Source organism: Bactrocera neohumeralis, chromosome 2 (assembly GCF_024586455.1).
Source record: "Bactrocera neohumeralis isolate Rockhampton chromosome 2, APGP_CSIRO_Bneo_wtdbg2-racon-allhic-juicebox.fasta_v2, whole genome shotgun sequence".
NCBI classification, from domain to species: domain Eukaryota; kingdom Metazoa; phylum Arthropoda; class Insecta; order Diptera; family Tephritidae; genus Bactrocera; species Bactrocera neohumeralis.
The window spans coordinates 14,305,823-14,332,251 of record NC_065919.1 but is presented as its reverse complement, the minus strand read 5'-3'; the positions used below and the strand labels follow the sequence as shown (position 1 = coordinate 14,332,251).

General features: G+C 37.8%; 1 protein-coding gene across 8 annotated transcripts in view; it reads left to right on the top strand.

The window, feature by feature from the left end:
• LOC126762444 (serine-rich adhesin for platelets-like) overlaps positions 1-26,429 on the top strand; it is a 58,470-nt gene that overhangs the window by 11,736 nt on the left and 20,305 nt on the right. The window contains exon 1 of one of the 8 annotated variants that reach the window (XM_050479243.1): positions 15,495-17,251. The exons of the other annotated variants lie outside the window; for them this stretch is intronic. Coding sequence (XP_050335200.1) covers positions 16,676-17,251 — 576 coding nt within the window. The 5' untranslated portion in view covers positions 15,495-16,675. Of the gene's footprint in view, positions 1-15,494; positions 17,252-26,429 lie in introns of those variants that run through there. 8 annotated transcript variants of the gene reach the window in all.

Below are 26,429 nucleotides of genomic sequence, written 5' to 3'. Positions count from 1 at the left end.
CAAACCATTGTTATGCTACACGAACTGATACAGCATCGTCATCGTAAACTTCACAAATTTCATTTGTGGCGTGCGTGGCATTCTTCCCTTTTTTTATACAAAAATTTCAAAATGTAGCGAATTTCTTCATTATTTTCACTCATTTTTGAACAGCTGTAACTTTTTTTCAATTTTCCCGAATTTCATTTTTTTGGTTAAATGAAGCTTAAAATCTCACCTTTCCAACACTATATGCATATGGTATGACACAATGTTATTGGTAGCACTGGAGATATACGACTGCAACAGCATCTATTGACAAAATACGAAAAGACTTTTTCGACTACCCAATATTACTCGGAGCTTGAAAATTTAGAACAATATTCTAGAGTTGTTGTAGAATTTAATAAGACAATAAAAAAAAAATAAATTTTTTAAAACCCCTTAACCCATGTAAATCCTTAACTAAATTGGATAATTCAGAGAAATTTATTGGATCATGTGACCATTAATGAAATCAAATAGCGAAACCATATGTTTTTACAACTTATTGATGTTGAAAACTAAGCATGTCCTTTATTTGCCAACAATAAAAAATGTTTCGCAGCACTAAAGGTGGAAATGTCTATAGGGTCTATAGTGTAAAATGTTGCTTTTTATCAATTTCTACCATTTTAACGTGTCTACTTTAAATTTTCGCGGAATTATTTGCCTTCTCAACGTCTAAATTCATTTGACTGCTTAAAATAATGCCAACCTCGCTCACTGACTTACCTTCACAGGCTAATGGTAATTCGAATTTGTATAGTAAAAGTGTATGGGAAAGCAATTCCACTTTTGTGCCACATACGCTGCTTGCTCTTGTTCTACTGCCTACCTGCTTTTGACAATGTTTTTCACATCTCTTGTGAAGGTCACTTGCAATTGTCCGCTCTTCTGCTCTCGGTCGCGTGTTAATTGCTTTTCTCTGAATGATCCGTTGAAAAATGCGATTTTCACAAGCCGCTGGCACAGCAACATTACGCCGGAGTTCCTAAAATTGTGTTGTTGCTATTATTAGAATGGCTAAGTTTAAGTGACGTGTAGCCAATTGCTAGAAGGGAGTCGTCAGAAGCCCATCGAAAGGCACAAATTCACTTTAGTGGCAATAAAGACCGAACTAAAGAATCGTTGGCAGTGTTTGTTGACAGCACCCGCTGACTACAATGCGGAAATTGCTATGTGTTGTTGCTACGTTGCTTTCATCAGTCGTTACAAATGCCTTGGTTGTTGTCACGTGTTAGTCCGAACAACGTTTTATCTCACTTCCTTTATTTTAGCCACTTTTCGCATACCTAATCTGTACTTTATTACTTTCGAAATTTTTTTTTTTCATTTTATTTATTTTTTTACGGCTAACTACGGCGAAGTCAACGCTGACAGTGGCACGATGAGCATGACGACCGCACGCTTGCAGTTTTGGCACTTTGTTTGTAACGAATCGCCAATTTAACATAGCTGTTAAAGGCAAAGCTAATGGCAAATATAACGTATCAATGCGCTTCGAAAATCATTCTAAGTGACTCGCCCAAATAGCTAAGTGTGACGAATCTGGTTATACTTATTATGCTTATATTGGTAATCTCAACGTTTCGCTTCGTCTCTTCAAGTGACTTGCTTCCCCTTCAGTGGTCGAGGGATTGTGAGGTTAGGGTGTAGCCCGTTTAAGGTAGTCATTTGTTATTTAATAGACATGTCTTGACTTATTAGCTTGTTTAATAATCTTAGAAGCCGATAGCAAATGATAAGCGCTATTCATATGTACGTAATTGGGTTAGTTTGGAGTTTGGTGCAATTGATCTATTGAACCCTTGTTTGATGCGGCGCTTTATTGTTTTTCGTTTTCATAATTATTCTCTGGGATTATGTGATTTGTTACACTTAGAAAAAATTGCTTTTACTGATAATGCGAGGAACTGTTAGCTTTTTGTTTTATAAAAGCTTTAAATAAATCCCAAAAAGCTCTTAGAACTTTCCCTGAAATAACGATTATTTATGGCATAAAAATACGGAAGTCTTCTGGGTTCGTGGATACAATTGTGTTGAAGTGAGGTAGCATTAGTGAAACTAACTACCGATATGATCTGTAAACTGTATCCGTCTTTTTTTTGAAAAATAACCAAAGAAAGTGACTTTCTACACTTTTTGACTGCATCCGTTTATTGAAGCGACATGCATATTGTTTGATCTCTGTTGTTGTTGTTGTTGTTGTTGCTCTAGCGGGTACCTAGTCCCCGTGGCAAGGATTGCCTAAGGTGTCGTTGACGTCATCTAACGGGACCCCAAGAAACGTGCTGTTTCGACGGGTTCGGACCAAAAGGAGAGGGGTGTAAGATGAGTGGGATAGGTAGGACATGCAAAGAGGTGGCCAGTGTCATGCGGAGACTCATTGCACGCAGAACATATATTGGAAATGTCTATTCTGGAAAGGTACAGTATCCAGAACGAAGATGCGCCCGTTATATCTCTCTTAAAACGCGCTTTCATAGCGAGTTAACTAAGCCCGTCGTCAACTTGCTATCACTAAATGATGTCTTAGATGCCAAGTCACCATAAAGAGTCGACAAAGAACTTGACTTGCTCGACTTTTTCTTCTTTTCACCAGTCCTTACTTACTTTCGCAATTTGGCGGCAATTCGAGATACCAAGTGCAGCCAGGTCCTTCTCCACCCAATCTCTCCAACAGAGTGGAGGTCTTCCTCTGCTTCCTCCGGCAAGTACTGCATCGAATACTTTCAGATACTGGAGCGTTTTCATCCATTCGGACGTCATGGCCTAGCCAGCATAGTCGCTCGTCTCTTAATTCGCTGAACTCTGTCAATGTCGTCGTAAAACTCATACAACTCTTCGTTCAATAAAATGCGATATTCGCCGTTGCCAATGCGTGAAGGATTATAAATCTTCCACAGAACCTTTCTCTCGAAAACTCGTAACGTCGACTCATCAGTTGTTGTCATCGTCCATGCCTCTGCATCATATAGAAAGACGGGAATAATGAATGACTTATAGAGTTTGGTCTTTGTTTGTCGAGAGAGAACTTTGAGAATTCTCAAGTGCCTACTCAGTCCGAAGTAGTACCTGTTGGCAAGAGTTACTCTGCGTTGGGCTTCGAGGCTTACATTGTTGTTGCTGTTAATACTGGTTCCAAGATAGACAAATTATCTACGACTTCGAAGTTATGACTAACAACAATGACGTGGGAGCCAAGACGGGAGTGCGACGACTCTTTGTTTGATGACAGGAGATATTTCGTCTTGCCCTCGATTTACAACAACAGAAATACGAAATAAATTTAAATATGCTGATGTTAAAGTCCTTGTTAGAAGGCAAACAAACAGAAAGTCGACTTTAACCTCAAAATTATTGGATTAAATTTTTAGAAAAAAAGAGAATCCTAATGTCCTTGTTAGAAGGACTTTAGTCGAGAGAACAAGCGAGTTATTAATTTTGAGCCCATTAGGATTCTCTTTTTTTTTCTAAAAATTTAATCCAATAATTTTGAGGTTAAAGTCGACTTCCTGTTTGTTTGCAAAATAATAATTTTCGCTTTGACAAAACTTCTTTTCTCAATGCGCTTTTGTAATTTTTCAAAACATTTACTTGCTCCCCACTTGAGAAAAATCGGATTTTATTTATGTTTACATAATCATTTTCCGATTTTTATATTCTTTAATTAAAAGTGATTTGTGCGTTGTCTCGCTTATTAGTTAGTAATCTAACCTAACTTTTGTCTAACCGTTTGTTGGAAGCCGGATATCAAAAGCACTTACAATTCACAATTTGCTTACACAAGTTCTTTCGGCCAAATCTCATTGACTCACCGCGTAAAATGGTTGTTAGCGTTTGCCACACTTGACACTTGAAGCTAGTTTGTTTGTGTATGTATGTTTGAGTGATTCTTCTCCTTATTTAAATTTTTCAATTTTCTTTATTGCTTCTTCGTTTTTCTTCTCTTTTGTTTACTTCGCTGTGCAGCACGTTCCCCGTATTTATTTAGCCAGCAACGGTACTTACGCCAATCACGTAGTCAAACTTGAATAATATTCTTTACCTGGCGACGCACACCTGCCTACACACCCATACACACATGTATATGCACACATGCGAACTCGTATATGCATAAATTTGTGTATGTTGTCTCATCAACGTCGCTGTTGGCTTTGTAATTTGAAGCGATTACACATGAAACGCCCACCACTACTGAGATAGTATGTGTGTTTGCGCCGGTTTGTGTGTAAACATGCACTCTGAGTGCATGCCTTCGTGCACCTGCTTCACACTACCGAAGCAAATTCTTTATAATAATATTTGAAGGCGCAAAGAACTCTTTATAAAAACGTCTTACTTCCAACTCTATTCTTTTCTACTTTATCAATACATTGGCTCGTGACAAAGTGTACCACTTCAGAACGCATTTTTATCAAGATTTTCTTATATGTTTTTATTTTTTTTTTTTCAGAAAAAATAATCAATTTGTGGAATATATAATTAAGAAATATCACAGCCTACCTTCTTTTTCTTCTTTACTGGCGTAGACACCGCTTACGCGATTATAGCCGAGTTATCCTTTTCATTGGGGGCGTTTTTCACGTGGCGGGTCCCAAACCCAGCGCACAGCCCACTACTTCCAATTTCGGTTTCGGATTTTCCTTACTTGTTTTGAGTTCTCATCCATAAATGTTATAACGACGTTATTTAGATTAGGAAAACTTTTACCAAAATCTTTCCTTTCTCGACGTGATTGACAAAAATTTTCTCATGCATTGTCTATTCGACGATCCGTACAGAAGCATGGTAAGAAAAATCAAAACACTATGGAACGAGCAACATGGGTGCAAAACTGCAAAAATCATGTGTAAAACAGTAGATCGGAAATATAAACAGTTCTTATTGGTACTCGATAGATTGGACTGCAAGAACATGATCGGAATACTCACTGGTTACTGCCTGCTGGCAGCAAACACCTAGAGAATGGGGCTGAGAGACCGAGAAGACTGCAGAAAATGTCAAGAGCAAGGCATCAGGCAAACAATGGAGCATCTCTTGAGCACTTGTCATGCATTGGTAAGGTTATGCTTGAAGCGTCTGTGGACTTACGGTATGAGACACTAGAAGAAGTATCACGGTATGAAACACTAGATGTGGATAGTGAGGTCACAGGGTCTACTGACATTCGCATCAAGCGCAGGCATCCTAAAGGTTGACTACTTCTCATGGACCTCTTAACTGTACTCCATCTGGCAACGAAAAGGACCAAAACTGATCTTTCCGTGGCTCAATAGCTTACCAGACTAACTTAACGTAACTCGAAATGTTAACTGACTTGACAAGCCCTTTCAATCGCTAATCTATACGAATACCCTTTAAGGCTCTGCATTGCATTTCTTCTGTGCCCTTTTGATCTTCTAAACTACCTTTTTTAACACTCGAATGCACAAGCCCTGAAATTTCCATGTGTCGAAATAACGATTCCGGTTGGCAATATCTTCGAAGTATAAGAAATCATTATCTCAAAGCTACAGCTTTGAAGTGAGACGTTTCTTATATCCATACACTCGTTCCATCAACTACAGGGAACCTCAGTTCAGGAAAATAAAAAAAAACATCTGGAACTTTAAAGCTCTGAAGATGCTAGTAATCGATCCTGTCAAAATCTAAATTTATAGATTAATGATTCTTTGGTCCGCTGGTATAAAAAAAACTCGGTTACATATAGATCCTTCCTCAGATATTACTCCAACTGGAAGTATCGAAATCTCTTGATGATCACTTTCTTCTGTAACGATTTTTTAAGAAACGGTATTTAAAAAAAGACACTGATTACTTCGAGTTGGCACATATTTTAATTACTACCGCAGTAGTCAGCTGCCAACGCTTATTAGATCATAAGACTAATTAAATCAACAACAAACATTAATTCAATGCCCTGGGTCTCACTCCTCGAGCAATTAACTGACATGGGTGTAACAATTCCCAAATAATAACATCGAAAATTTCACGTATGTTTGTTTACAAAACTCAGACCACTAAAACACAATCACAACGATATTTCCTTTCACGGTTCATTACAACTATTGCTTTGCGATTTAATTAGATTTCCTTGCACGATTCCTGCCGATTATCGGCAGTTGCGCTGTTCCTTTGTTATTGTCTGTTATTTTCTCTATTACCGTCTTCAAGATTTTAGCGTGCCACATTGTTCCTTCCAACACAAACATACCAACAATCACATCAACACACATACATATGTATGTTTGTATTTGCATTACAATTACTCGATTTAAATATCTCAACAAGAATTTGGCAAATAAAACACGTTTTCCAGCTTCCTTCCGCTGCGCCAGACGCCCATAACCATCAAATAATTAAATTGCCTTAGAAAAGCGCACACACACGCGCACACGCACTCGTTACCGACAAATGTTTGCGTTTGCACTCGTACGCGTACACATAACTGCTCAATCTGTGGTTAAAGGTTACCGTATCAGCCCAAACCAGGAACAAACCAATTGCTTTTGCTTTCATGCAATCAATGGGATATCTGGCGGCAAACTGATTTACACACACACATGCACGCAGCCGTTTACTTCTGTGCATCCCACAGCGCCAATTTTGCATACTGCTGCCAACTGTGCTTGCACACGGCTGAGCCTTCAGCTGCTCAACCAGTGAATAAGCAAATTTTGTTCTTAACAACAACAATAGTGTTGGCGCTGCTACTCCTTAGCAGTGTGTGGTGTGGCGTGGTGTCCTTATTACTGCCTGATTTTATTTCACCACCACAACATTGCCGTTGCAATTCAATTTATGGGAGCGTCCCTTTAGTGGCATTAGCTTGCGCTCATTTCGCGTTGCTCGCCAGCTCGTCTGTTCACTTTCTTGCTGTGTGCCTTGTTACTCTCTTGACATCGCGCCATTTGTATGAGTCCCTGCTTCCTGCAACCTGCATCCTGTTTCTTCGCTTCTGACCGCTCTTCTTACGCTGTCTAAATGTTACTACACCATGTGATATATGTATGTAAATATCTATGTATATGCGCAGACAAAGTCATTGCACACAATCTTTTTTTTATACCCTGAACAGTGCCACGAAGTTTGCAGCAACCAGGAGAAAACATTGGTGACCCTATAATGTAAATATTTATATAAACGACAGCTGCTTGAGCTGAGTCGATTTAGTTATGTCCCTCTACCTGTATATAATTCAACTTGTCCCTCAATTTTTGAGATATTAATTCTAAATTTTTCACACATCCGTTTCTGCCCAAGAAGCTGCTCATTTCATCTCGGAACCGCCGCTATCGTTCCACTATAAGATATAGTAGCTGTCATACAAACAGATAGAATTTAAGATCTTGTAGAAAAAAATTATATTGCAAGATGTCTCCACGAAATTTGGCGAAGTTTGTCCGGAAAGTAATAAGACTGAGTCGATTTAAAAAAAATTATTGAACCAATCGTTACAATTCTTTAAAAACTTTCAAAACAGGCTCCTTCTGCGCCGATGCAGCGCTGCCAGCGCGATTTCCAAGCATTGACGGCGTCACGGAAGGCATTCTCCACTTGGATCCCCTCTGTCGACTCAAAATGCAATCGGCCTTTTCGGGGTGTTGGGATGCGGCCTTTGGTGCAACTTTCAATCGGCTGCGATGTCTTGTCGGACCCGATTGACCCTTCGTTTGAGTCTCTTGAGGACTTCCACGTAAAACTTGGTGTTGACGGTTTGTCCAGGAGGAACAAATTCATGGTGGACGATGCCTTTGATGTCAAAAAAGACAATGAGCATCGTTTTCACTTTGGATTTGCTCATTCATCAGCGACCCTTCCCGGCCCTCCAAAAAGGCCTGGATAAGCGTGATCATATCAATCATATCAAACGTCTCTGTCGAAGATTTACCGAGTTTCACACAGAATCGCGAACCTCTACTCTAACGAATGCTGCATTTTCGGCTTACATCACTTACAGAAACACGTCGCGCAAAAGTTTTTTGTCCTGACTCTCCAGGTGTTTGGAGACAACTGTCCAGCTGCTCGTTCGTTAGCTAGGAACGCCCTCTAACGAATCCAGTCAGAGAGCGCACGCTCAGAAGTACAATAGTGGCGGAAGAAAATCGGTTCTATTACTTTTCGGACAAACCTTGTATTATTGTCCAAGGCACTGCTACAATTTCGAAACAAATAATACAGCTCGTACGACTATACCATATAGTTGCCATACTAATTGGTCGATCAAAATCATATAGTTACTAAAAGAAATGCACCTGTGAAGGGTATTATTTTCTTTTTTTTCTTGTTTCTGTCGTATTTTTCCGATTTGTTAGCGCCCTTTGGCTTTTAATCTACTTGGGAAAGTTTTGTCATCCCCTATTGGCCTGTAAGGCGCACGACGACTTCAATAAGCGTACACATGTATGCATGTATGTGTATGGAAAAGCTGATGCATACGCTGAATCCAGAATGCAAATACTGTGCTCTCTATAGAGTTGGCTGGAGATTGGTTTGATTATTGCCAACTGTTGGCTGCTTCCTTATGGCGGGATGACTGTTGACTGCGCTGACTGAATGTCTACGTGATTCCCATAACGCACTACAGCCCATTAGGCAGTCGTCAGTTAAGTCATTGACGTGACGTCTGCAAAACAACCCTCCACTCTAACACAAACACATGCACACATACGCAATATTTCTCAGTTTTAGTTTACTGTTTTCAAAAAAAAAAAATTGTATTTTCAATGCGCTCACGTGCATTACCGTGTCCTTAAGGTTATTCATCTATTGTTCCAGTGCGTCTAATGCACTGCTCCGTAACACGTTCGATGTGTGAATAATTTGGACAGCTGGAAGGAGCTTTGTCTAAACTTACTTGAAAGTGAATTAATTCTTGATAGCTACAATTAATTTTTCTGATTGTTTTGTGGGCATTCTCTTCACACTCTGTATAACTGTAATTTACATTTTAAATATTCATTGAAATTCATATCACCCCTTCATCTGCAGCTATTCCAAATGGTAAATTTGGTAGCAGGAAGCGGAGAAGGTCACTAGCGACCACCACGTAAGTTGAAGTTGGAAATTATAAAGGCTGCGTTTCGCATTGCCATTGTCAAACTGAAAACGTAAATCTTGTGCCTGCATAACCCAACACTTTTAGCTATTTAAATTTGACCTTGATATTACTATAATATTTAGGGGTTTCATATCGTCTCATAAAGTTATAAGTCATAAACAAAAAATTAAAAAAAAAACACAATGGTTGTGAGCACGTCGGTATAAATTTGTTGTGGTAAATCACTGTTTGATCAGTTGATTGAAAAAAAAAAACAAAAATTACAATACTTGAAAAAATAAGTATTTCGCCGTCAAAATGACAAGGAGAAGTGAAAATTTTAAGATAATTGATGCACAGTGCAAGAATCAGGCATCAAACCTGATATTTTTTTTACTTGACTCAAGTAAGTTTTACCATTCTAAGCAAGTCTCACATTCAGATTACTTTCCAGGCGACGACGAAGATGCGGGCGAAATGTTTGAAATTTTTTCGTTGAGCTTACTTTGCTTATTAAAGAATCGTAATGGCAACATAATGTATCTAAGAACTTTGATGAAAGTTGTTTCAATGAAATGATTCGCCTAGACAATTTTGCCGCATCTTAAATTACATATATAAAGAACCACAGTGTATTTAACACAAATTCTAGTGAAGCACAACTTCCCTTAGATTTAGATCTAAAAATAGTGATATTTAAGTTGGGATCTTCCGGGGATGGATTATCTATATGAAAAGTGGCTTCACTGTTTGGCATGGGCGATGGAGGCACTATTCAAAACATAACTAGGCGTGTATTTAAAGCAATATTGAGGTTAGAAGAGAATTTTCTGTTTTGGAAACAAAATCTTACACTTTATAGTTTCGCCTTCCATACTCCCTGCACCCGTCGAGTCCTCCCATGCTTGGGCTTTGTTATATATTATACGTATCTACCGAACATTCGAGCGTGTCACCGTCCAGTCCACCGCAATGTTGTTCTCTTTTTCAAATTTGAGACGTTGGCTTCTATAATTAAAATTGATTACTTCTAAATTGTATTTTATTTAATAGATATACCTCAAAATCCCTGTTTTGTGTCAAAAATTCAACCAATGATTTTTCTTCTTCTAACCGCCACTTTCTTGTTGTATTGGAAAGCATTCGCTTTCCTTTTGTCTAAAAGCACATTTAATTAGTAAAATTGTATATATTATGCATTTTTATATTACTTGTATAAGAATAATCCAAAAATTAAAAATAGCAAATTGAAAGGAATTCAAATTTAAACACAAATTTAACCATAACACAAAAGCAAACTGATGTATGTAAACAGAAATCAGCTGATCAGTTATAACAAACTGAATGCATAACGTTCAGAGTTGTACTTGCGTAAACTTATTTTAGTATGTAATACAACTACAATTTTTTTAAACTAGTATAAACATTTATGATTTTTTGATTTTACAATGCTTTATGACAAGTTGTGAGCACTCTAATTATCAACAAACACGTGATAGTGAGCAAAGGGCTCTCAGTTTCAGACTAGATAATGAATTTTGTGTAAAGTGGATTTGCAAGAGATAAGAAAACTCGACACGTGTCGTTTAGCAAAGTAATCAGCTCTTACGTTCTTATTTCTTACGTCAATCGTCAAAGTCGAAGCATTTTTTTAAAATGGTCATAAACAACTGAACCAAATTTGTTTCTATGTAATTATGTATGTTGTTCGTAGCTTCGAATAATCGGCGACCGTCAACAAGTTGTAAACGATATACCGTTTTAACTTTATTCAAAATTTAATTGCTTCCACATCTGTTTCTATCGACTTAAGTGAATCGTGTAGCTTCAAAAAAAAACGTTATTTTTTCTAAAAAAAATATCCTTCAACCAAATTTTTCCTCACATTGTCCAATGTTGTAATAAGCTTTAATGGCTTAAGTGAATTTGTGTCGGCAAAATGTTAACATTTGCAGGCAATCTATTTTTATGCTTGTACTGTGATATATAATATATGTATGTATGTATGCTTGCCTTCTCATAGTTTTGACTTTTACTTTTTTCATGTTTCAAAAATATACATACATACATATATATAAATCTTTGCGGCAGTAAACATAAATAGAAAGGCACAAGCTTGCGGCTGTCTATGCCCGTCAATCTAAGGTCCCTGTGCCTGTCTACAATCAAAATTTAGCTTCGCTCTAAAATATTGAAAGTTTTCTTTTATATTTGCATTGACTTGTTCGTATATTTGCTTTTTCATATTTTCCAGCGCTCTAAATGTATTCGAACGTCTTTCCATAGCATGCCATTGAATCGTCATGCATCTATGCAACTATCTAGTCTATCTAACGCTGCAGTCAGTCCGTCACAGTCACAGTCTCTGATCTCTGATCTATTTTGGTGGCCCTTGGCGGCAGCAGCTTCTCCTTTTTTACCGTGCCTTTGTTGTGCTGTCTTCTTAGCTAGCATTGGTGTTTTGTGTACGCAATCGACAGCGTTTGTTGTAACATCTTCTTCGTCTATTATGTTTTCTGCTCTGCATTCTATTTACTTTTTTTATATACATTGGCTTTTTGTTCTGCCCTTCTTATTTTTGTACATCTCCTAGGCACAATATCTTCCTAGTCATTCTCACAGCCAAATCAGCTTTGGCCCGAACTTCATTATCGCGTTGGTATTAGTGTTTTTTTCGTTATCGTCATGGGCAACCTCTTTCCCATCACTAACTTCATAATTGCCCACATTTACATGCAAAGCAGCATATATACATACATAACTATGTGTACATAAATATGTGATTATTATCATTTCGTATCATCGTAGTCTTCGTAGACGTCGTCGTAAGTTCTTTAGCGCGCTACCGCTGTACATAGAGGTTTCGGTGTGATGATAGCACACAAAAGGCCGCTGACACTGCGCCTCTTCCTGGTATTATTATGCCGACAAACATATAAACACACATTGCATTCAATGCGCGTTGCAGTGCACTGTTGTTGCTATGTTGTTGTTAAATTATTACACCATCATTTCTTACAGCACCTCCAACCAAATGGAAAGCACTGAGAGCGTCTACACACGATTTCTTTGCAATTCTCGATTTCATTCATTTTTTTTTATTTTATTTTTATATTTCTGTTTCATAACATTTACCTCTGCGTTTACATGCGCTCTCTTTTATTGCACGCTCGCTCTTTAGTCTCTTACAAATTTACTCTTTCAATGTTGCTACTTTTATTGTCTGCCACCACAACTGTACGCTCTAAACTTCAGCTGTTTTTAGTTGTTTTTATTGAATTTTGTTTGTTGTTTTATAGGTTTTTTCTTTGCATCGGTCTAACGACCTTCTTGTGTCTAACTGAGGCGGGCGAGCGTATGTATTTGCTTTCGTTAGACTTGTAATAAACAATCGACCACGAGTCAGCCGTTCGTCTACTAGTCACATCGCGATAAGCGCTAGAAGACAACTGTCAGCAATATTCGTATAGTGTGGCAGTCAACGTGTTGATTTTGGCTTATGGATTTTTCCTTATTGACAGCTGCGCGATTGTTAATGTATTCACTAGTCATACTTTAACGAAATCAGTGTGAATGCGCCTAAAAGTATGCTTTGATAACTTGTTATAACTCTATATTCGGTACGTTTCTAGCAAAATTTCCATTGAACGAGTATGACCTTGAGAATTTCTTTCGTGTTTTCAATCGATAAAACTGAAAAAGTGCAATAAATACTTTGTATACTATTTCACGTGTGAATGAAACCAAGTTCTCTCGCACCAATTCTTCGGGTTTAGGTAAACTTTACTTTAAAATAAGTGTATATCAATATCTGGTTAGTAGCCATCTGTCAGTTAAGTCGTGGTTAACTTAACCAAGACTTCTTAAATCGGTAAAGATCATTGTTTTAACTAAAACTTAACTGAGAAATGGCTGCTAATCAGATATTGTGGAAACGGCCCTTAGTGTTTAATTCTCTGTTTATTCCAATTTTTTGTCAAAGCACTGTATTTGTGTATGTAAATTATTCCGAGTAGTTGGTGAAGCGGTAAAACACACCTCCACTTAACGCAAGCCAGCTATAATAGAAACAGTAAACAAAACAAACAACCAAAAAGCTATTTTACACATGCAAACATACATTTATACCTAAAAGTACATACATACAAACATACATATATTTATGCTGTGTGCTATATGACTTAACACGCTTCACAACATTGTAAGGAACAATCGAAAATTGTGCTGAAACCATACGAGTCGCTAACCTTACACTCTTTCCCTGCCTACTCACCTCAATCAGCAACTCTTTTCCCCACACAGGCGCGCCGACGTTGTCGCCGTCATCGAACTCCATAGGAGCCTCCTAACAAATTTATAAAATGTACTTATTACTAAATATGTGTGTGTGTGCGTTAACAACACTAAAACAACAAAGTATGATATGGTATCAACAACAACAACAGCATAGAGAAAATAAAAGAGTCAACCGCAACATAAAACAAACCTATAAATTTAAACATGCGAGTGCGAATGAACTTCTACACAACAACAGGATAAGGTATGTACAAGGTACGTACCGTACGCTGTTGCAATGGTGGATTACGCCGAGGAGTGTGGCAAAGAGTAGCTGGCTGCCAACAGTGCCACCTTTGTTATATCACGACCAATTGCAAACACCACAAACCACCGAACATTTATGCCTGCGTGTGTGTGTGTTTGTAAGTCGTGTTTACTCTAAACAACAACAGGCCGTTCATCAGCCGGTAATCGGTAACTCAACATAACATAACCGGTGTGCATGTGTGGTTGATTGCTGCTGGGCTGGTGAGCATGTAGCACAGAGAGCGCAAAGAGAACTAGAGAACTAGTCATCCAGAGAACGCCGCAAAAGAACACAACCGAGCAACATGAAGAATGAAGGGCGGCTGAGTTTGCTGAGTGGAGTTACAGCTCGAGTAGCTGATGAGCACAAAGGTACCATGGCTGTTTTAACGATAGGCAGATCAATGCAGGCACAGGCAAGCCTAATGTTTATTGAGCTGTGAGCACGACACAGCCGATAGACCAACCGACCGACCTTCTGAGCGAATCCCAACGCTGGCGTGTAGTCAGTATTAACCGTTCGGTCTTAGCGTTCACGCCACTCGTTTCAATGTACGGTTAGTAAATGTGTTTAATAAATGTTATTGCCAGCTAGCGTCTATGCTGCCGCTGCTACTGCCTGCGCCTGCACTGTTGCATCAATAGGAAAAACAACAAATAAGCAAAAATTTATTATCGCCGCATTTGCTGTGTAGCACATACATATTGTGTGCACTATAGTTTCTAGGAGATCACAGTGTATATATGTGTGTGTGTATATATGCAACTTTACCTCGACTGCAGCAAGCAGGCAGGCAAACAGCCGCCAGCCACATCCAGATATAGGCGAATAGTCAGCCGGTTTGTTGGTTAGTCAGTGACTGAAGTCAAAGTGTCAGCCGGTCGCTGGGTCGGTGCATTCATTCGTATGTTTGTTATACAAAGTGTTTTTGTTTAATATAGCTTTCGACTCGACGTGTGTTTTGTGTGCGTTCAATCACTTTTATTTATTTTGTTTTTGTAAATTTTGCTCCGTCGGCCGGGTTTTTGTCGTCTCGCTTTTGTTTGGTCTTTCGTCGGCGCGCTGGCCTTCCTGTGGATTCTGGTAACAGCGCGCATACATCTGTCTGCACGTCGGGTACAACCGTGTATTGCAGCAAATAGTCGCCGTCGCGTTCGGTGTGGCAGACAGGCAGCCAAAATAGGCAGCAAATTATCGTTGCCGCGTTGCGTTTGAGCCGTTTTGTCCGCATTGCAGTGAATATACTAACATAAATATACAGACGAGTGCGGATTTTTTTTTGTACATAATTCGTGTTTCGAAACGTTTTTGGTATTTAATTTGTGCATATCTGCGTGATTATTCGACAGCGGCAAAGAAATATCTACATAGCCGTAATAAGAACAACAAAAAAACGAGCTTAAATTGCTTTGACCGCATCGGAGCAATTATTTGTGATTTTTTCCTTTAGAATGTAATTATTTTTTCCTTAGTTTTTGGCTTGGTTGCAGCTTTTAACTGCACATTGGAGAAAAAGTCAAAAAACCATGCGGCGAGGCATGCGATTTTAAGCTTTGTTGTTGTAGTAGCAACATTTTTTTAATATCTCATAACCATTGGTTATTGGTTGGCTTTTAGTTAAACACAGTCTGTCAGCTTAAATTGGTCCAGTTTGTCTGGACAAAAGCCAGCGTGTTAAAAAAGCAATGAATTGTTGTTGCTTAACAAATTGCCCAAACTAGCTCAAGTGTTTTAAATTTCGGCATGAAAATGTACATACATACTTCGTACGCGTCATGCGGATAACAAATTTATACAATAATAGTTAATATTATTTATTTATCAACACAGTGAACAACAAAAGCAACACATGGAAAGTAATAAGAACACCCCTCCAATCCCGCATAGAAACAAGTTGGAAGTAGACAAAAAACATGTTTTCATTATATAATTTTTTGTGAACACTTTTTGTGAAGAAATATACAAAAATATAAAAAAGTGCTGTTAATTTTAGCAAAGAAAGCTACCTGAGCCAAAGTTAGTCAACTCAAAGAAATAACAAAATGAAAGATCACACCGGTGTCTATGGAAAATATAAAAAAATAGTAACAAAAACAGCAAATGAATAAGCGTTTAACTAACACAGCTGCAAGCGTAAAACCAGTAGATATATAGAAATATTTACATATATAAATATACAAAGAAGCTTTATGGATAAAGTGTAGCAACAAAACAATGAAATAAGTGAAGCTAATAAAAGAATTTCGCCTGTTCTCAAGAAAGCAAAAATCTCGCACACCGTCGCTCTACAGGTGAGCTGTGCTAGTGTTTGTGTTTTAAGAAGTAGAAGACGGCAAAAGTGAATTAAGCAACAGTTAGCTATAGCCAACTAGCCACGAGCACTGCTCGAAACAGTGTAGAATGAGGAAAAGCTGAAAAAGTGTATAAGAAGAATAGCTATTTGGCTAAAAAGTGCGACGATAAGGTAACGACCACACAAAGCATTCCCAAGAAAAGGTCTAAAACACACACACGTGCACACAATAATAAAATTTACAACAAATAACAAATACAATTACTTTAAAAACGCGTGTAGCCAAAGCATAATTGATAGTAAAACGCTACACGAAGTGAAGACGAAACAACAAAAATAAACAAAAACAACAAAAACGTTGAACACGTTAAACAACACGCACAGGAAGCCAACAACGGTGGAGCAAACAACGTTGACTTGACGCGAGCACCACACGCACATGCACACGCAAGCAAACGTATAAAGTAAATGCTCAAATCGACAATTATTTACCGCTGTGATTCGAAAAAAAGTAGCCAAAATCACGCCAAGACTGCGTTCCTCAGCGCAAAGCGTGGTGTAAGTCAACAACTCCGCCGCCTTCAACACACACTCAAACGCGCATATGCACGCACATAGCTACCTCCGAAAAATTCTAAACCACCGATTTATATACAGATATTTGTTTATTTATACGAAACAATTTTTTGTTGTTGTCGAAGCGTAACAAAACAAAAACTAACACTACATCAAAATGATGATGATGGATACGGCAAGCGGCGAACAAGCCGGTCCACTCGACAGTCCACGGGCCGGTGATGTACCCGCGATTGCGGCCACCTTCACAGTCGTGAAAATGGACGAAGCGCACACCGAGGCAATGGATGCGGAGAGCAATAATAATAATCACATTGAAGTGCACGAGTACAAGGAGCATCGCAAGAGCAAGAAGAAGAAACGCGATAAGCGTGATAAGGAACGACGTAGCGAAAAGCACCATCGTCGCGAACGTGATGGTGAACGTCATCATCATCGACGTCATCGTGATCGTGAACGTGATGATGGCGAACATCATCATCACAATAATCATCATCACCAGCACGCGCATCTGAATCACTCTACCTCAGCATCGTCATCGCCCTCCTCATCGGCGTCATCGTTTTTATCAGCTACAATATCAAATGAATATATTGCAGTGTCACCCGCCTCTTCATCACCCTGCTGCAGCGTGGTGTCAGCGGTGAGCAGTAGCGCCAGCGTAGTGACGGCAACTACGGCAACGGCGTTGTCATATCCGCACAATTTAAAAATACGTTTCCTGCTTTCCGGGGTAATAATAAAACACACTTATATTTTTGTCTAAATATGTACATACCATATATGTAAATATAGCCATATAATGTGAAATGTAGTTAGAAACGAATACACATAGTTACTTGTGTCCCTACATGTTGTATACATGCTTATATACATATGTACATACATAAGTAATTGGCTTTAACACATATGTGGCAAGAATTGTTGTAAATAAATGTTTCGCTTACAAGAGTCGTCGGCGCCTATCGTGTGCTAAATAAACAACAAACTTGCATACACCTATGCATCCAGTATATGTATGTATGTATCTGTGCAGATACATATCTGCCGCTTAGACCGTCATATTTGCTGTGCGCCTGTCAACAAATGCCGCGCCGCATATAAATTTGTATGACAAGCTTTGCCTCTCTCTCCGTCTATATGCAATATGTGTTTTGTTTGTTTGTATTGCTTTGTCGGCGTTGTGTGTAGTCTTATTGCCGGTCAACGGCACCATAATCGCCTGCTTACCTCACACACCCACCACCACCGTCAACCGTTGCCATAATCGGCAACACTACCGCCGTCGCGCTGCTTTTTCTCTCGCGGCAACGTCACCAACAGCACCGCTATCACGCAATTAGTTGGCTTCGTCATCGACGACAGCAAAGTCATAATTGTTTTTTTTTTCTCATATTATTTCCTTTATTATTTGAATTCCACTTTTTCATCTGTTTATTTTTCATTTGCATACGTTTCCCACGTGCTTCAAATGCTCACAACTACACGTTTTACATTTTTATAAACACACAAACACACACAAATGTACCTACGTATATTTGTTGTCGAGATTTGCTTCGGCCACGAAAAATCGCCTAAAAAATATTGTAATATTAATTGTAAATTATTTCACGAAAGGGGTGGTTTCGTCTACACTGTCAGCCGTCGGCTGACGGCTGTCGGCAGCTGTTCCATCCTGTCGCTTTTTCGCGCTTTTCGCTCACACAAAACTTTACTTCGTTTATACCTCGTTGGGAGTGTTCTGTGCGGCAACAAGCGCGAAAACAAGGCAGGATATCCTGTTGTGCTGCGCTCCTTGTGTACGCGTTCGCGCGGTTCTTTGCTTTTGGGCTTAACGTATATTCGAAGTTTCTTTTTATTGCCGCGAAAATCAAACCGTTTAAGTATTATGCAAATATTTGAAATAAACATAGGCTAAGGCCGGATTCTATTTATGTCTAATTGTTTGTGTAAATGCCTCGAGAATATGTCCCTTTTCACAACAATCAAAATGTTACGTTAAATTATATATATACATACATACATACATATACATATATGTATGTGTATACAGCCTTGCTTTTGCTGTGTAATTCAATGCTTGAGGTGTTTTTTTTTTGTACGTGTCCGCTTATGTCGTTTAAGGATGCGCAAAATATTCCCACGTTTATTATTGGCTTTTTATGAATGCCAGGAATTTGCTTGAAGAATTTTTCACTCACCTTTGGATACCTGATACTTGCAGCAGCAAACACAAATCTTTGCACAGTGCGTATCGGGCAAAACTTATAAAATATAGGCATGAAATGAAATTTAATACACTTAATTTCTATTTTTAAATCAATTCCCTTTAAAAAAAAGTAAATCAAAGTTTTGTGGTGAGCTCCACAGCTTAGCGCAAGTAAATTCCAATTAAGAATATTTCTAAGTTATATTCTTCAAAGCTGTTGAAAGCTATGTGAAAAGTGACTGCTTGTCGCCAATTGGAGACTCCAAGCGAAGCCAGGTCCTTCTCCACCTGGTCTTTCCAACGGAGTGGAGGTCTTCCTCTTCCTCTGCTACTTCTGTAAGAGCTCTTAGTAATTCAAAAACGGAACTCTCATTTACATTTCAAGTTTTGTAGTATATAATGGATTGTCAAAAAAGTCTTGCGGTATTTTTATTGATTATTTTTTTTTTTATTGAAATTGAAATGAATTTTTGATGACTCATGCCCAGCTCTTGACCGATGCTACGGCTGCTACAATGCCGGTCTCTTTCGACCAATTCAGCGATTTTATCGCAATTTTCGACGACAGGCCTTCCGGAGCGTGGCGCATCTTCGACCACCTCTACACCAGAACGAAAACGTTGAAACCATCGTTGCGCGGTGGAAATGGAAACTGTATCGAGTCCATAAACTGCACAAATTTTATTGGCGGCTTGAGATGCATTTTTGCCTTTATCGTAGTAGTACTGTAAAATATGCCGTATTTTCTCTTTATTTTGCTCCATGTTTGCGACGCTATAACTTACGAACGACTTGAAAGAAATCGACAATCAATCAAACACGTGTTAGCGCGTGAAATGAGCTTTCCAAAAAGGTATAGCATGACCCGATGCGACGAATAAAACTAGAACTACGCGCTTTCAGCGCCAACTAGCGAAAATACGGCAAGACTTTTTTGACAACCTATTATTTTCGTTGGATTGTGGGTTTTCTTTTCTAAAAGCAGAAAGTAGAATAATATCTAGGAGCCGAAATATAATACAGGGTGCGGCAGTCAATCCCGCATTTTTGAAGTAGGTGTAAAAAAAACACGGACATAGATATCAAAATTATATTCATAAAATATTTTTCTACATTAAAAAGCATTTAAGAAACATTGAAAATAATCACTTGAAAATAACATCAGATTGTGCACGGCATTTTGCGAAGCTGTTCTTTTCTTCAAAACTTTACTTTTTAGATAACCCCACAAGAAAAAATCACACGCAGTGAGGTCTGGTGAACGGGGCGGCCACGGAATCGGGCCATTGCGGGAAATCACTCGGTTTGGAAAAACTCCGAATAATCTCTAGCCACCTCTTTTTCTTGTCGTTTCACCAATATTTTCAAAGTTTTCGACCCACAACTTTATTGCGTTTACCGAAGCCGAAATATAATATAACCACTTTGATAAAAAGCTTTCACGGCAAACGAACGTTGTTGCTTAGTCCACGGCTCCATGTCTACTGAAATGTTGAATAGGACCACAATGGTGACCTTGTTGGTCAATTTATAATTGCAGTGACTGCTGTATAAGGTGCGCAGCAGTTTGTTGGTCAATAGATTCTGTTTTTTTTTAATATAACCAAAATGTGATAAACTTTACCTAGACATATGAAAAATAAACTGCGTTTCCACCTTAGTGACTTTTTTATGTGCCGTGCCATGCATATACTTTTGGTTATGCGAATGTGTCTGATTTTTTTTCAGATAATCGTCATTTGCAAGAAGTATTGATTTTCTTCATTCAAACTAAGAAATCGACGAATAGAGCGCATCGGAAACTCCAAAAAGTTTACGGAGTCGCTGCCCCAAGTGAAACCACGTGTCGTGATTGGTTTGGTCGCTTTAAAGACGGTAATTTTGACTGTCAGCGTAAGGAAAGGCCAAAAACCTTCGAAGAATTGGAGACGTTGCTCGATGAGGATCCGTGTCAAATGCAAGAAGAGCTTGCTTCAGCATTGGTAGTCGCCCACCAAGCCATTTCAAAGCGACTACATGGCCTGTGTATGATTCAGAAACATGGAACTTGGGTTCCTTATGACCTCAATACCAGGAGAAGCACGAAAACGTGATTCTGCTGCATGACGACGTTCGGCCTCACGTTGCCAAACCCGTTAAAACCTAACTGGAAACGCTTAAATGGGGAGTACTACCCCAGCCGCCATATTGCACTGTCCAATTATTATTTGTTCCATTCTATGACACATGTTATGGTTCAAAAGCAGTTCCACTCACAAGCCGACATTGGAAAATGGCTTGATTCTTGGATAGTATTACAAGATGAACAGTTTTATCGTATCGTTTGCCAGAAAGATGTGAAAAAGTTGTGACTAGCTATGGGGTATCAATACTTCGAATAATTCATAGGAAAGGGAAGGCTTTACATCCTTACAATAAAATTGCATTTTCATTAAAAAAACAGCGATAACTTAGTAGCGCACCCAATATATGAAGAGATGTTTAAACTCACATATAAAAATCAAGCTTTTAAATATTATAAAAAAACGCTACAAACTTCACATAAAGTTTCTATAATTACTTAAGAAAGATTTATCCGTATTCCATTTTATTATATAATGTGTTCTAAATTAGTATGCAAAGTCAATTGCTGTTTCTAATTCGAGAAATAACTGTTAAAAGCTTTGAATCAAATGCGAAAGCACAGCTAGTCTTGTAAAAGCTCCAAGTTTTTTTGCATGAATATTTGGTATTACGAGAGCACTTTTATAATCAACGCATTCTAATAAAAAATAATCACTTATATAAGCCAAATTTCACCACTAAGAAATAAATAAAAACACACGCTCTGCGGTTCGGATTTTCCAATTTGATTATGGGCTGAGGTTTACAGATTAAAATGTGTACCTAACGAGAGTGGAATAATTATTCCACAATTACACACATTTCGAACTAATATTAAATAATAAAAAATTCCACTTTTAATATTTTCACTCATAAAGCCTCTATTGATGAAATCATTATGTCTTATTAAATTCTCCTATGAAATTAGTTGTTTTCTGTTATTTTACTTTACAGTTAAATTGTTACGAAATCCGTTCAATTCCTAATGAAGTTTTTAAGTAATTGTTCATGACTAATAGGTAAACAATACAGCCTCATACATATCGCAAAACGGGTATTTCCCGCTTGAAATGCTGCAAAGCAAGCAGCAATAAGCTAGCAGCGCTTAACCGAACCGGCTAGCTGCACATTTACAAAGCTGTCATGTGTATGTATGCATGTGTAGTATTAGCAATCTAAGACTGCTTCAATTATGGTACATATACGCCCCAATCAGCGCTAAGCCTTCGAATTAATAGTAGAATTTTTTTCTTATTTCTCATACCAACTGGCATATTGCACTAAATTTTCGTATTATATCAGCGCTACCGCTGGGAATTGAAGAAAAACAACAACAAAAACTTCCTCAAGAGTAAAAAAGTGGAACAAATCCATTATTGTATAATACGCACGGTAGCGGTATGAGTATCCCAACTGATTTCTTTGCGCTTGAATGCGCTAAGGGCTGCCTGCCTAATGCGGCGTGTTTTTGCCGCGTTGATAAACTACTTATAATATTTTATTATTTGTTATTTATTTCTTGGCTTTAGCCATTTTTATTTATTTATTTATTTTTTTAGTTTTTGCTCTGCCAATACTAACCACAACTACATGCCATTTACCTAATACACATTAGCTTAGATAAAATGCTTGCAACACCTGCGCTGCAACGTGCCACATGTCTTTAGCGCTCATATCCGACAGTTGCATTGAACTCTACGTACGCAATTTATGCAATTGTTTAAGTCCACCTGTTTTTATATTCGGTTCTGCTGCTATTTTTGTTCGATTAAGAGGGGAACTTGTATTTTTCTCCACCAATTACCGGCACTTTCTAGTCTATAATCTTGAAGATAAATATAATATTTTTTTATGCGGGTTAAAGAAAGACAGCATAAGGGTTGCTGAGTGCTCCCTTTTGGAATTTTTTTTTTTTAATTTCGGCTTGGGCCGCAGCCACCAGCTGCATGCTGTCGACAATTGATCGACGTGTACCGAAGGCGAATTGCGTATAGTATAAGGACAGCTGTTTGGCAAAGGGATTTTTTCTTCCGATTTTATTTTTTCAGTGGTTACCTTAGTTTTTAATGCCACACATTTGTACATATGTATGTATGTATGTGTGTATGTGTGTGTGTATTCCCCACGTCTTCATTTTAGCGCTCAAGTGCGTCCATAAATTGTTCTTGTGCATGTGTAGTTGCTTCCCTTCCGCTGCTTGGCACATTCACCTATGTTTATGTTTTTTGTTTTACTTTAATTTGTGTCTTACATTGCTTCTTAAATTGTTCGATTTTCCTTCAATGCCTTGCCATGTTTATTGTTGCTGCCGCATCTCGCTTTTGTACGCTGCCAGCTGCACTCGCATCTACAGCTGTTTACAGCTATCTCATATATATCGTCCTCTGTCAGGATTAACCTTCATCAAACGTTCAAATAATTTAGTGAAAAATCTTACCTCATGTTTTATGTTCTAGTATGTGTGCTCTCGATCATTTTTCATTCTTTGCTCAGCTTGTTTTGATATTTTTAAGCACCTCTCTTTCCGTTTAAGGAAGATTGAAATATTTTTTTTTGCTTTATATACAAAGCAGGTATGTAATCGTGCTGGCAAAGTATGCATTATTTACAGGGCTTTTTAAGCGAATGCAGCACAGCAACTTAAATCATACATAACATAGAGTTTTTTCGCTTTTTTACTCTCGCTTATCGATTTTAGCCCATCTCGGCTGTACGCGCTCACGGAAATCCGATATGAAATTTACTGCTTTCCTTGCAAATATCCACTCATACCCGCATTACAGCATGTTGCACTCGTCCATTTTGATTTATATATTTATACACCCTTGCATAATTATTCACCCTTTACGAATGCTTTGCATTTTTTTTTATAGTTTTTTGGTCAAGTTTCGATGCAAACTTTCATAGTCTGTCTGCCTATCTGCTTTGTATTTATGCATATTCTCTACTTTTGCTTGTCACTAAACGCGCACGTACACTTATAATGCTATGGTTTATTAAATTACAAACCATTCCAGGAAAAACCACCCCTTTTGACATTAATCAACCACCTCCCCTGCCATTGTTGCATACCTATTAGCAATTTATCACACTGTTTATAATTGAATATACTCGGTACTCGAACTGGAACTTTATTTAATCGGCCCAAACGACATCAGCTGCTAGCCAATACACGCATTTATTCCCTGGTGTACTTGTGTGTAAACCAAAATTTCAATTGTTTTTCTGATAGAATTATTTTTCAGTGCTTCTGTTATCGTTTTGTTCCTGTGCATATGTCATATTTCAGTTTGACGCTGGAAAATTTATGCAGCAGCTGTTGAATATACCCTACAATGTCAACACTGTCACAACGGGTGTTTCGTATGCGTAATTCTTTGTCATTACGAGCTTATCTGCAATCGATAAATTTCATTGCCAGCCTTTTAATGACATTTCGTTGCAAATTTACGGTCTATTGCGTGTAAAGTGCAAATTATTGAGCGAATAATCGTTAAAAATCAACATTTTACCATTCGTACGTGTAATTTGAGCTCTTCAGTGCTCACTTATCCATTATAATATCATTATCAGGATCAAATAAAATAAAACACTTTGGTGGCAATTCTTTCTTTTAGATTTAAGAGCACACACTTGTCGCCTTCCTTTTCCATTGAACTTTGTTTCAGATTTGTGATATGTATATTTGCTTGACTTACCACTAGACAACCTCTAGTACCGTCAAAAAAGGCAATTTTTTCCACTTTTATTATGGGAGGATAAAAACAGATCACATCCATTTTTTTGCATATATATTAAGAGGTATTATTGAACTACAAAATAAAAATTATTTTATGTAAAAAAACAAAATGGCGGAAATATCAAAGATCCCGTTGATTGACGTTTTCTGCGGCCGTCAACTTCCTGGCTAGGCTTCTTATCTAAAACGAAAAAAGTTAATGTTTTTTTAACTATGAAGCTTTTATCAAGTGCATAGTTGAGCGGTTTTGAGAATTTCGAAAAATTGGGGATGTAGGCCTGGATTTTCTAAAAACTGTCATATTTACCCTTGTTTTTCGACATTAAATTAGTTAAACCACTGTCAAAATGCCACTTTTCTCGGAAAGGCGCTCTATCACGCACTTGAGTATAAAATTGTCTATAAAATACGCTTTAGTTCATGTAAATCGGTTAAGTAATTCACTCGCAATTTTGACGGCCGGACAAAACAAGTTAGTTTCGAGGAAACGAGCTTCAAAGTTTGGGTACCTATACAGCCGCTGCAAGAAGTGCAGTGTTTCTGGGGCCTGTTTCTTTCAAAATATTCGAAGTAAGTCTATGAAACTTCAGGACTATATTTCTGAATAGTTTTTCAATTGATTAGAGCGAAAAAAATTTTGAATTTTTTGAAAATTCTAAAGGTATCATCCCCCGTTAATACTTCATCTGCTTCGTAATTTCTATACGGGCGAAATTATTATGCTGAATCGAACAAACAACTGGCATAATGAAATAGAATATGAATATGAAGTTATGGGCTGATCGATTTCTCAATAAACTTTATTGTGATCCTATACTATATTGTTATTTGTTAAGAAATATTTTGGTTTTTGTTAGAATAATACTGCCAGGGCAATGTCCTGAACCTTGCAACTAGATAAAAATTACTTTATTTCTGAATAATCGTCGACGAATCGCCGCTTATGCGCTTGTTATATTTGCGATCTGCTATCTTGTCACAAAACTTATCTGCAAGATTAACAACAAAGTTCCCATTGAATGGAATATTAGATAGTGTAATAGTTTATCCTTAAAGTGGTACAAACTACTTTCATATTATCTCTATGCCAATTGTTTGGTCGATTTTTCTACATAAAAGTATTTGTTCAGCTATAAGTCAGTTCAAGAGTCGTGAAACAATTTATTGGATCAACATATTTTTTGACGATAATGTTGAGATTTCTTATGTAAAGGGATTAGTGGTCAGAGATAAAGCCTATTGGATCAACATATTTTTGTCGATAATGTCAAGACTTCTTATGTCAAGGGATTAGTGGTCAGACATAAAGCCTTCAGCAAGAAACATACATACGTACTTATATGCGCATATTCTCAATTTTTGTTCTAAGATCAACATTACTTGAACAAATTTAAGTCTACTTTAAATATTTACATACAGATGTAAAGATTCATGACGCACATATTACATATGTATGTACGTGTCAATATGAATATCACCTATCTAAATTGGGCTGGCACGTGTATTACCAAATATTATCTTACTTATCGCATTCATCGAAAAGATAACATACAAGTATTTTGCAGCATACATGCTATATTGACGGAATTGAAGCGTGGTCAGATAAGTACCTCCTAACATATCTGCTAAACCCATATAGTACATGTGTGTATTCAATATGGCTATTTTACTTACTAAAAGATAGTATATTTTGCAGCATAGAATTTATATTGACGAAATTGAAATGTGATTAGATAAGCAGCTTTTCTTTAATAGTTTTTTGTTTGGCTGCTTAAGCATTGTCGTCTTAAAAAAAAGTTCTATTTATAAAACATGTCTCATATGCACACGCTTTACTATTATCAGCAATAAACAAATGCC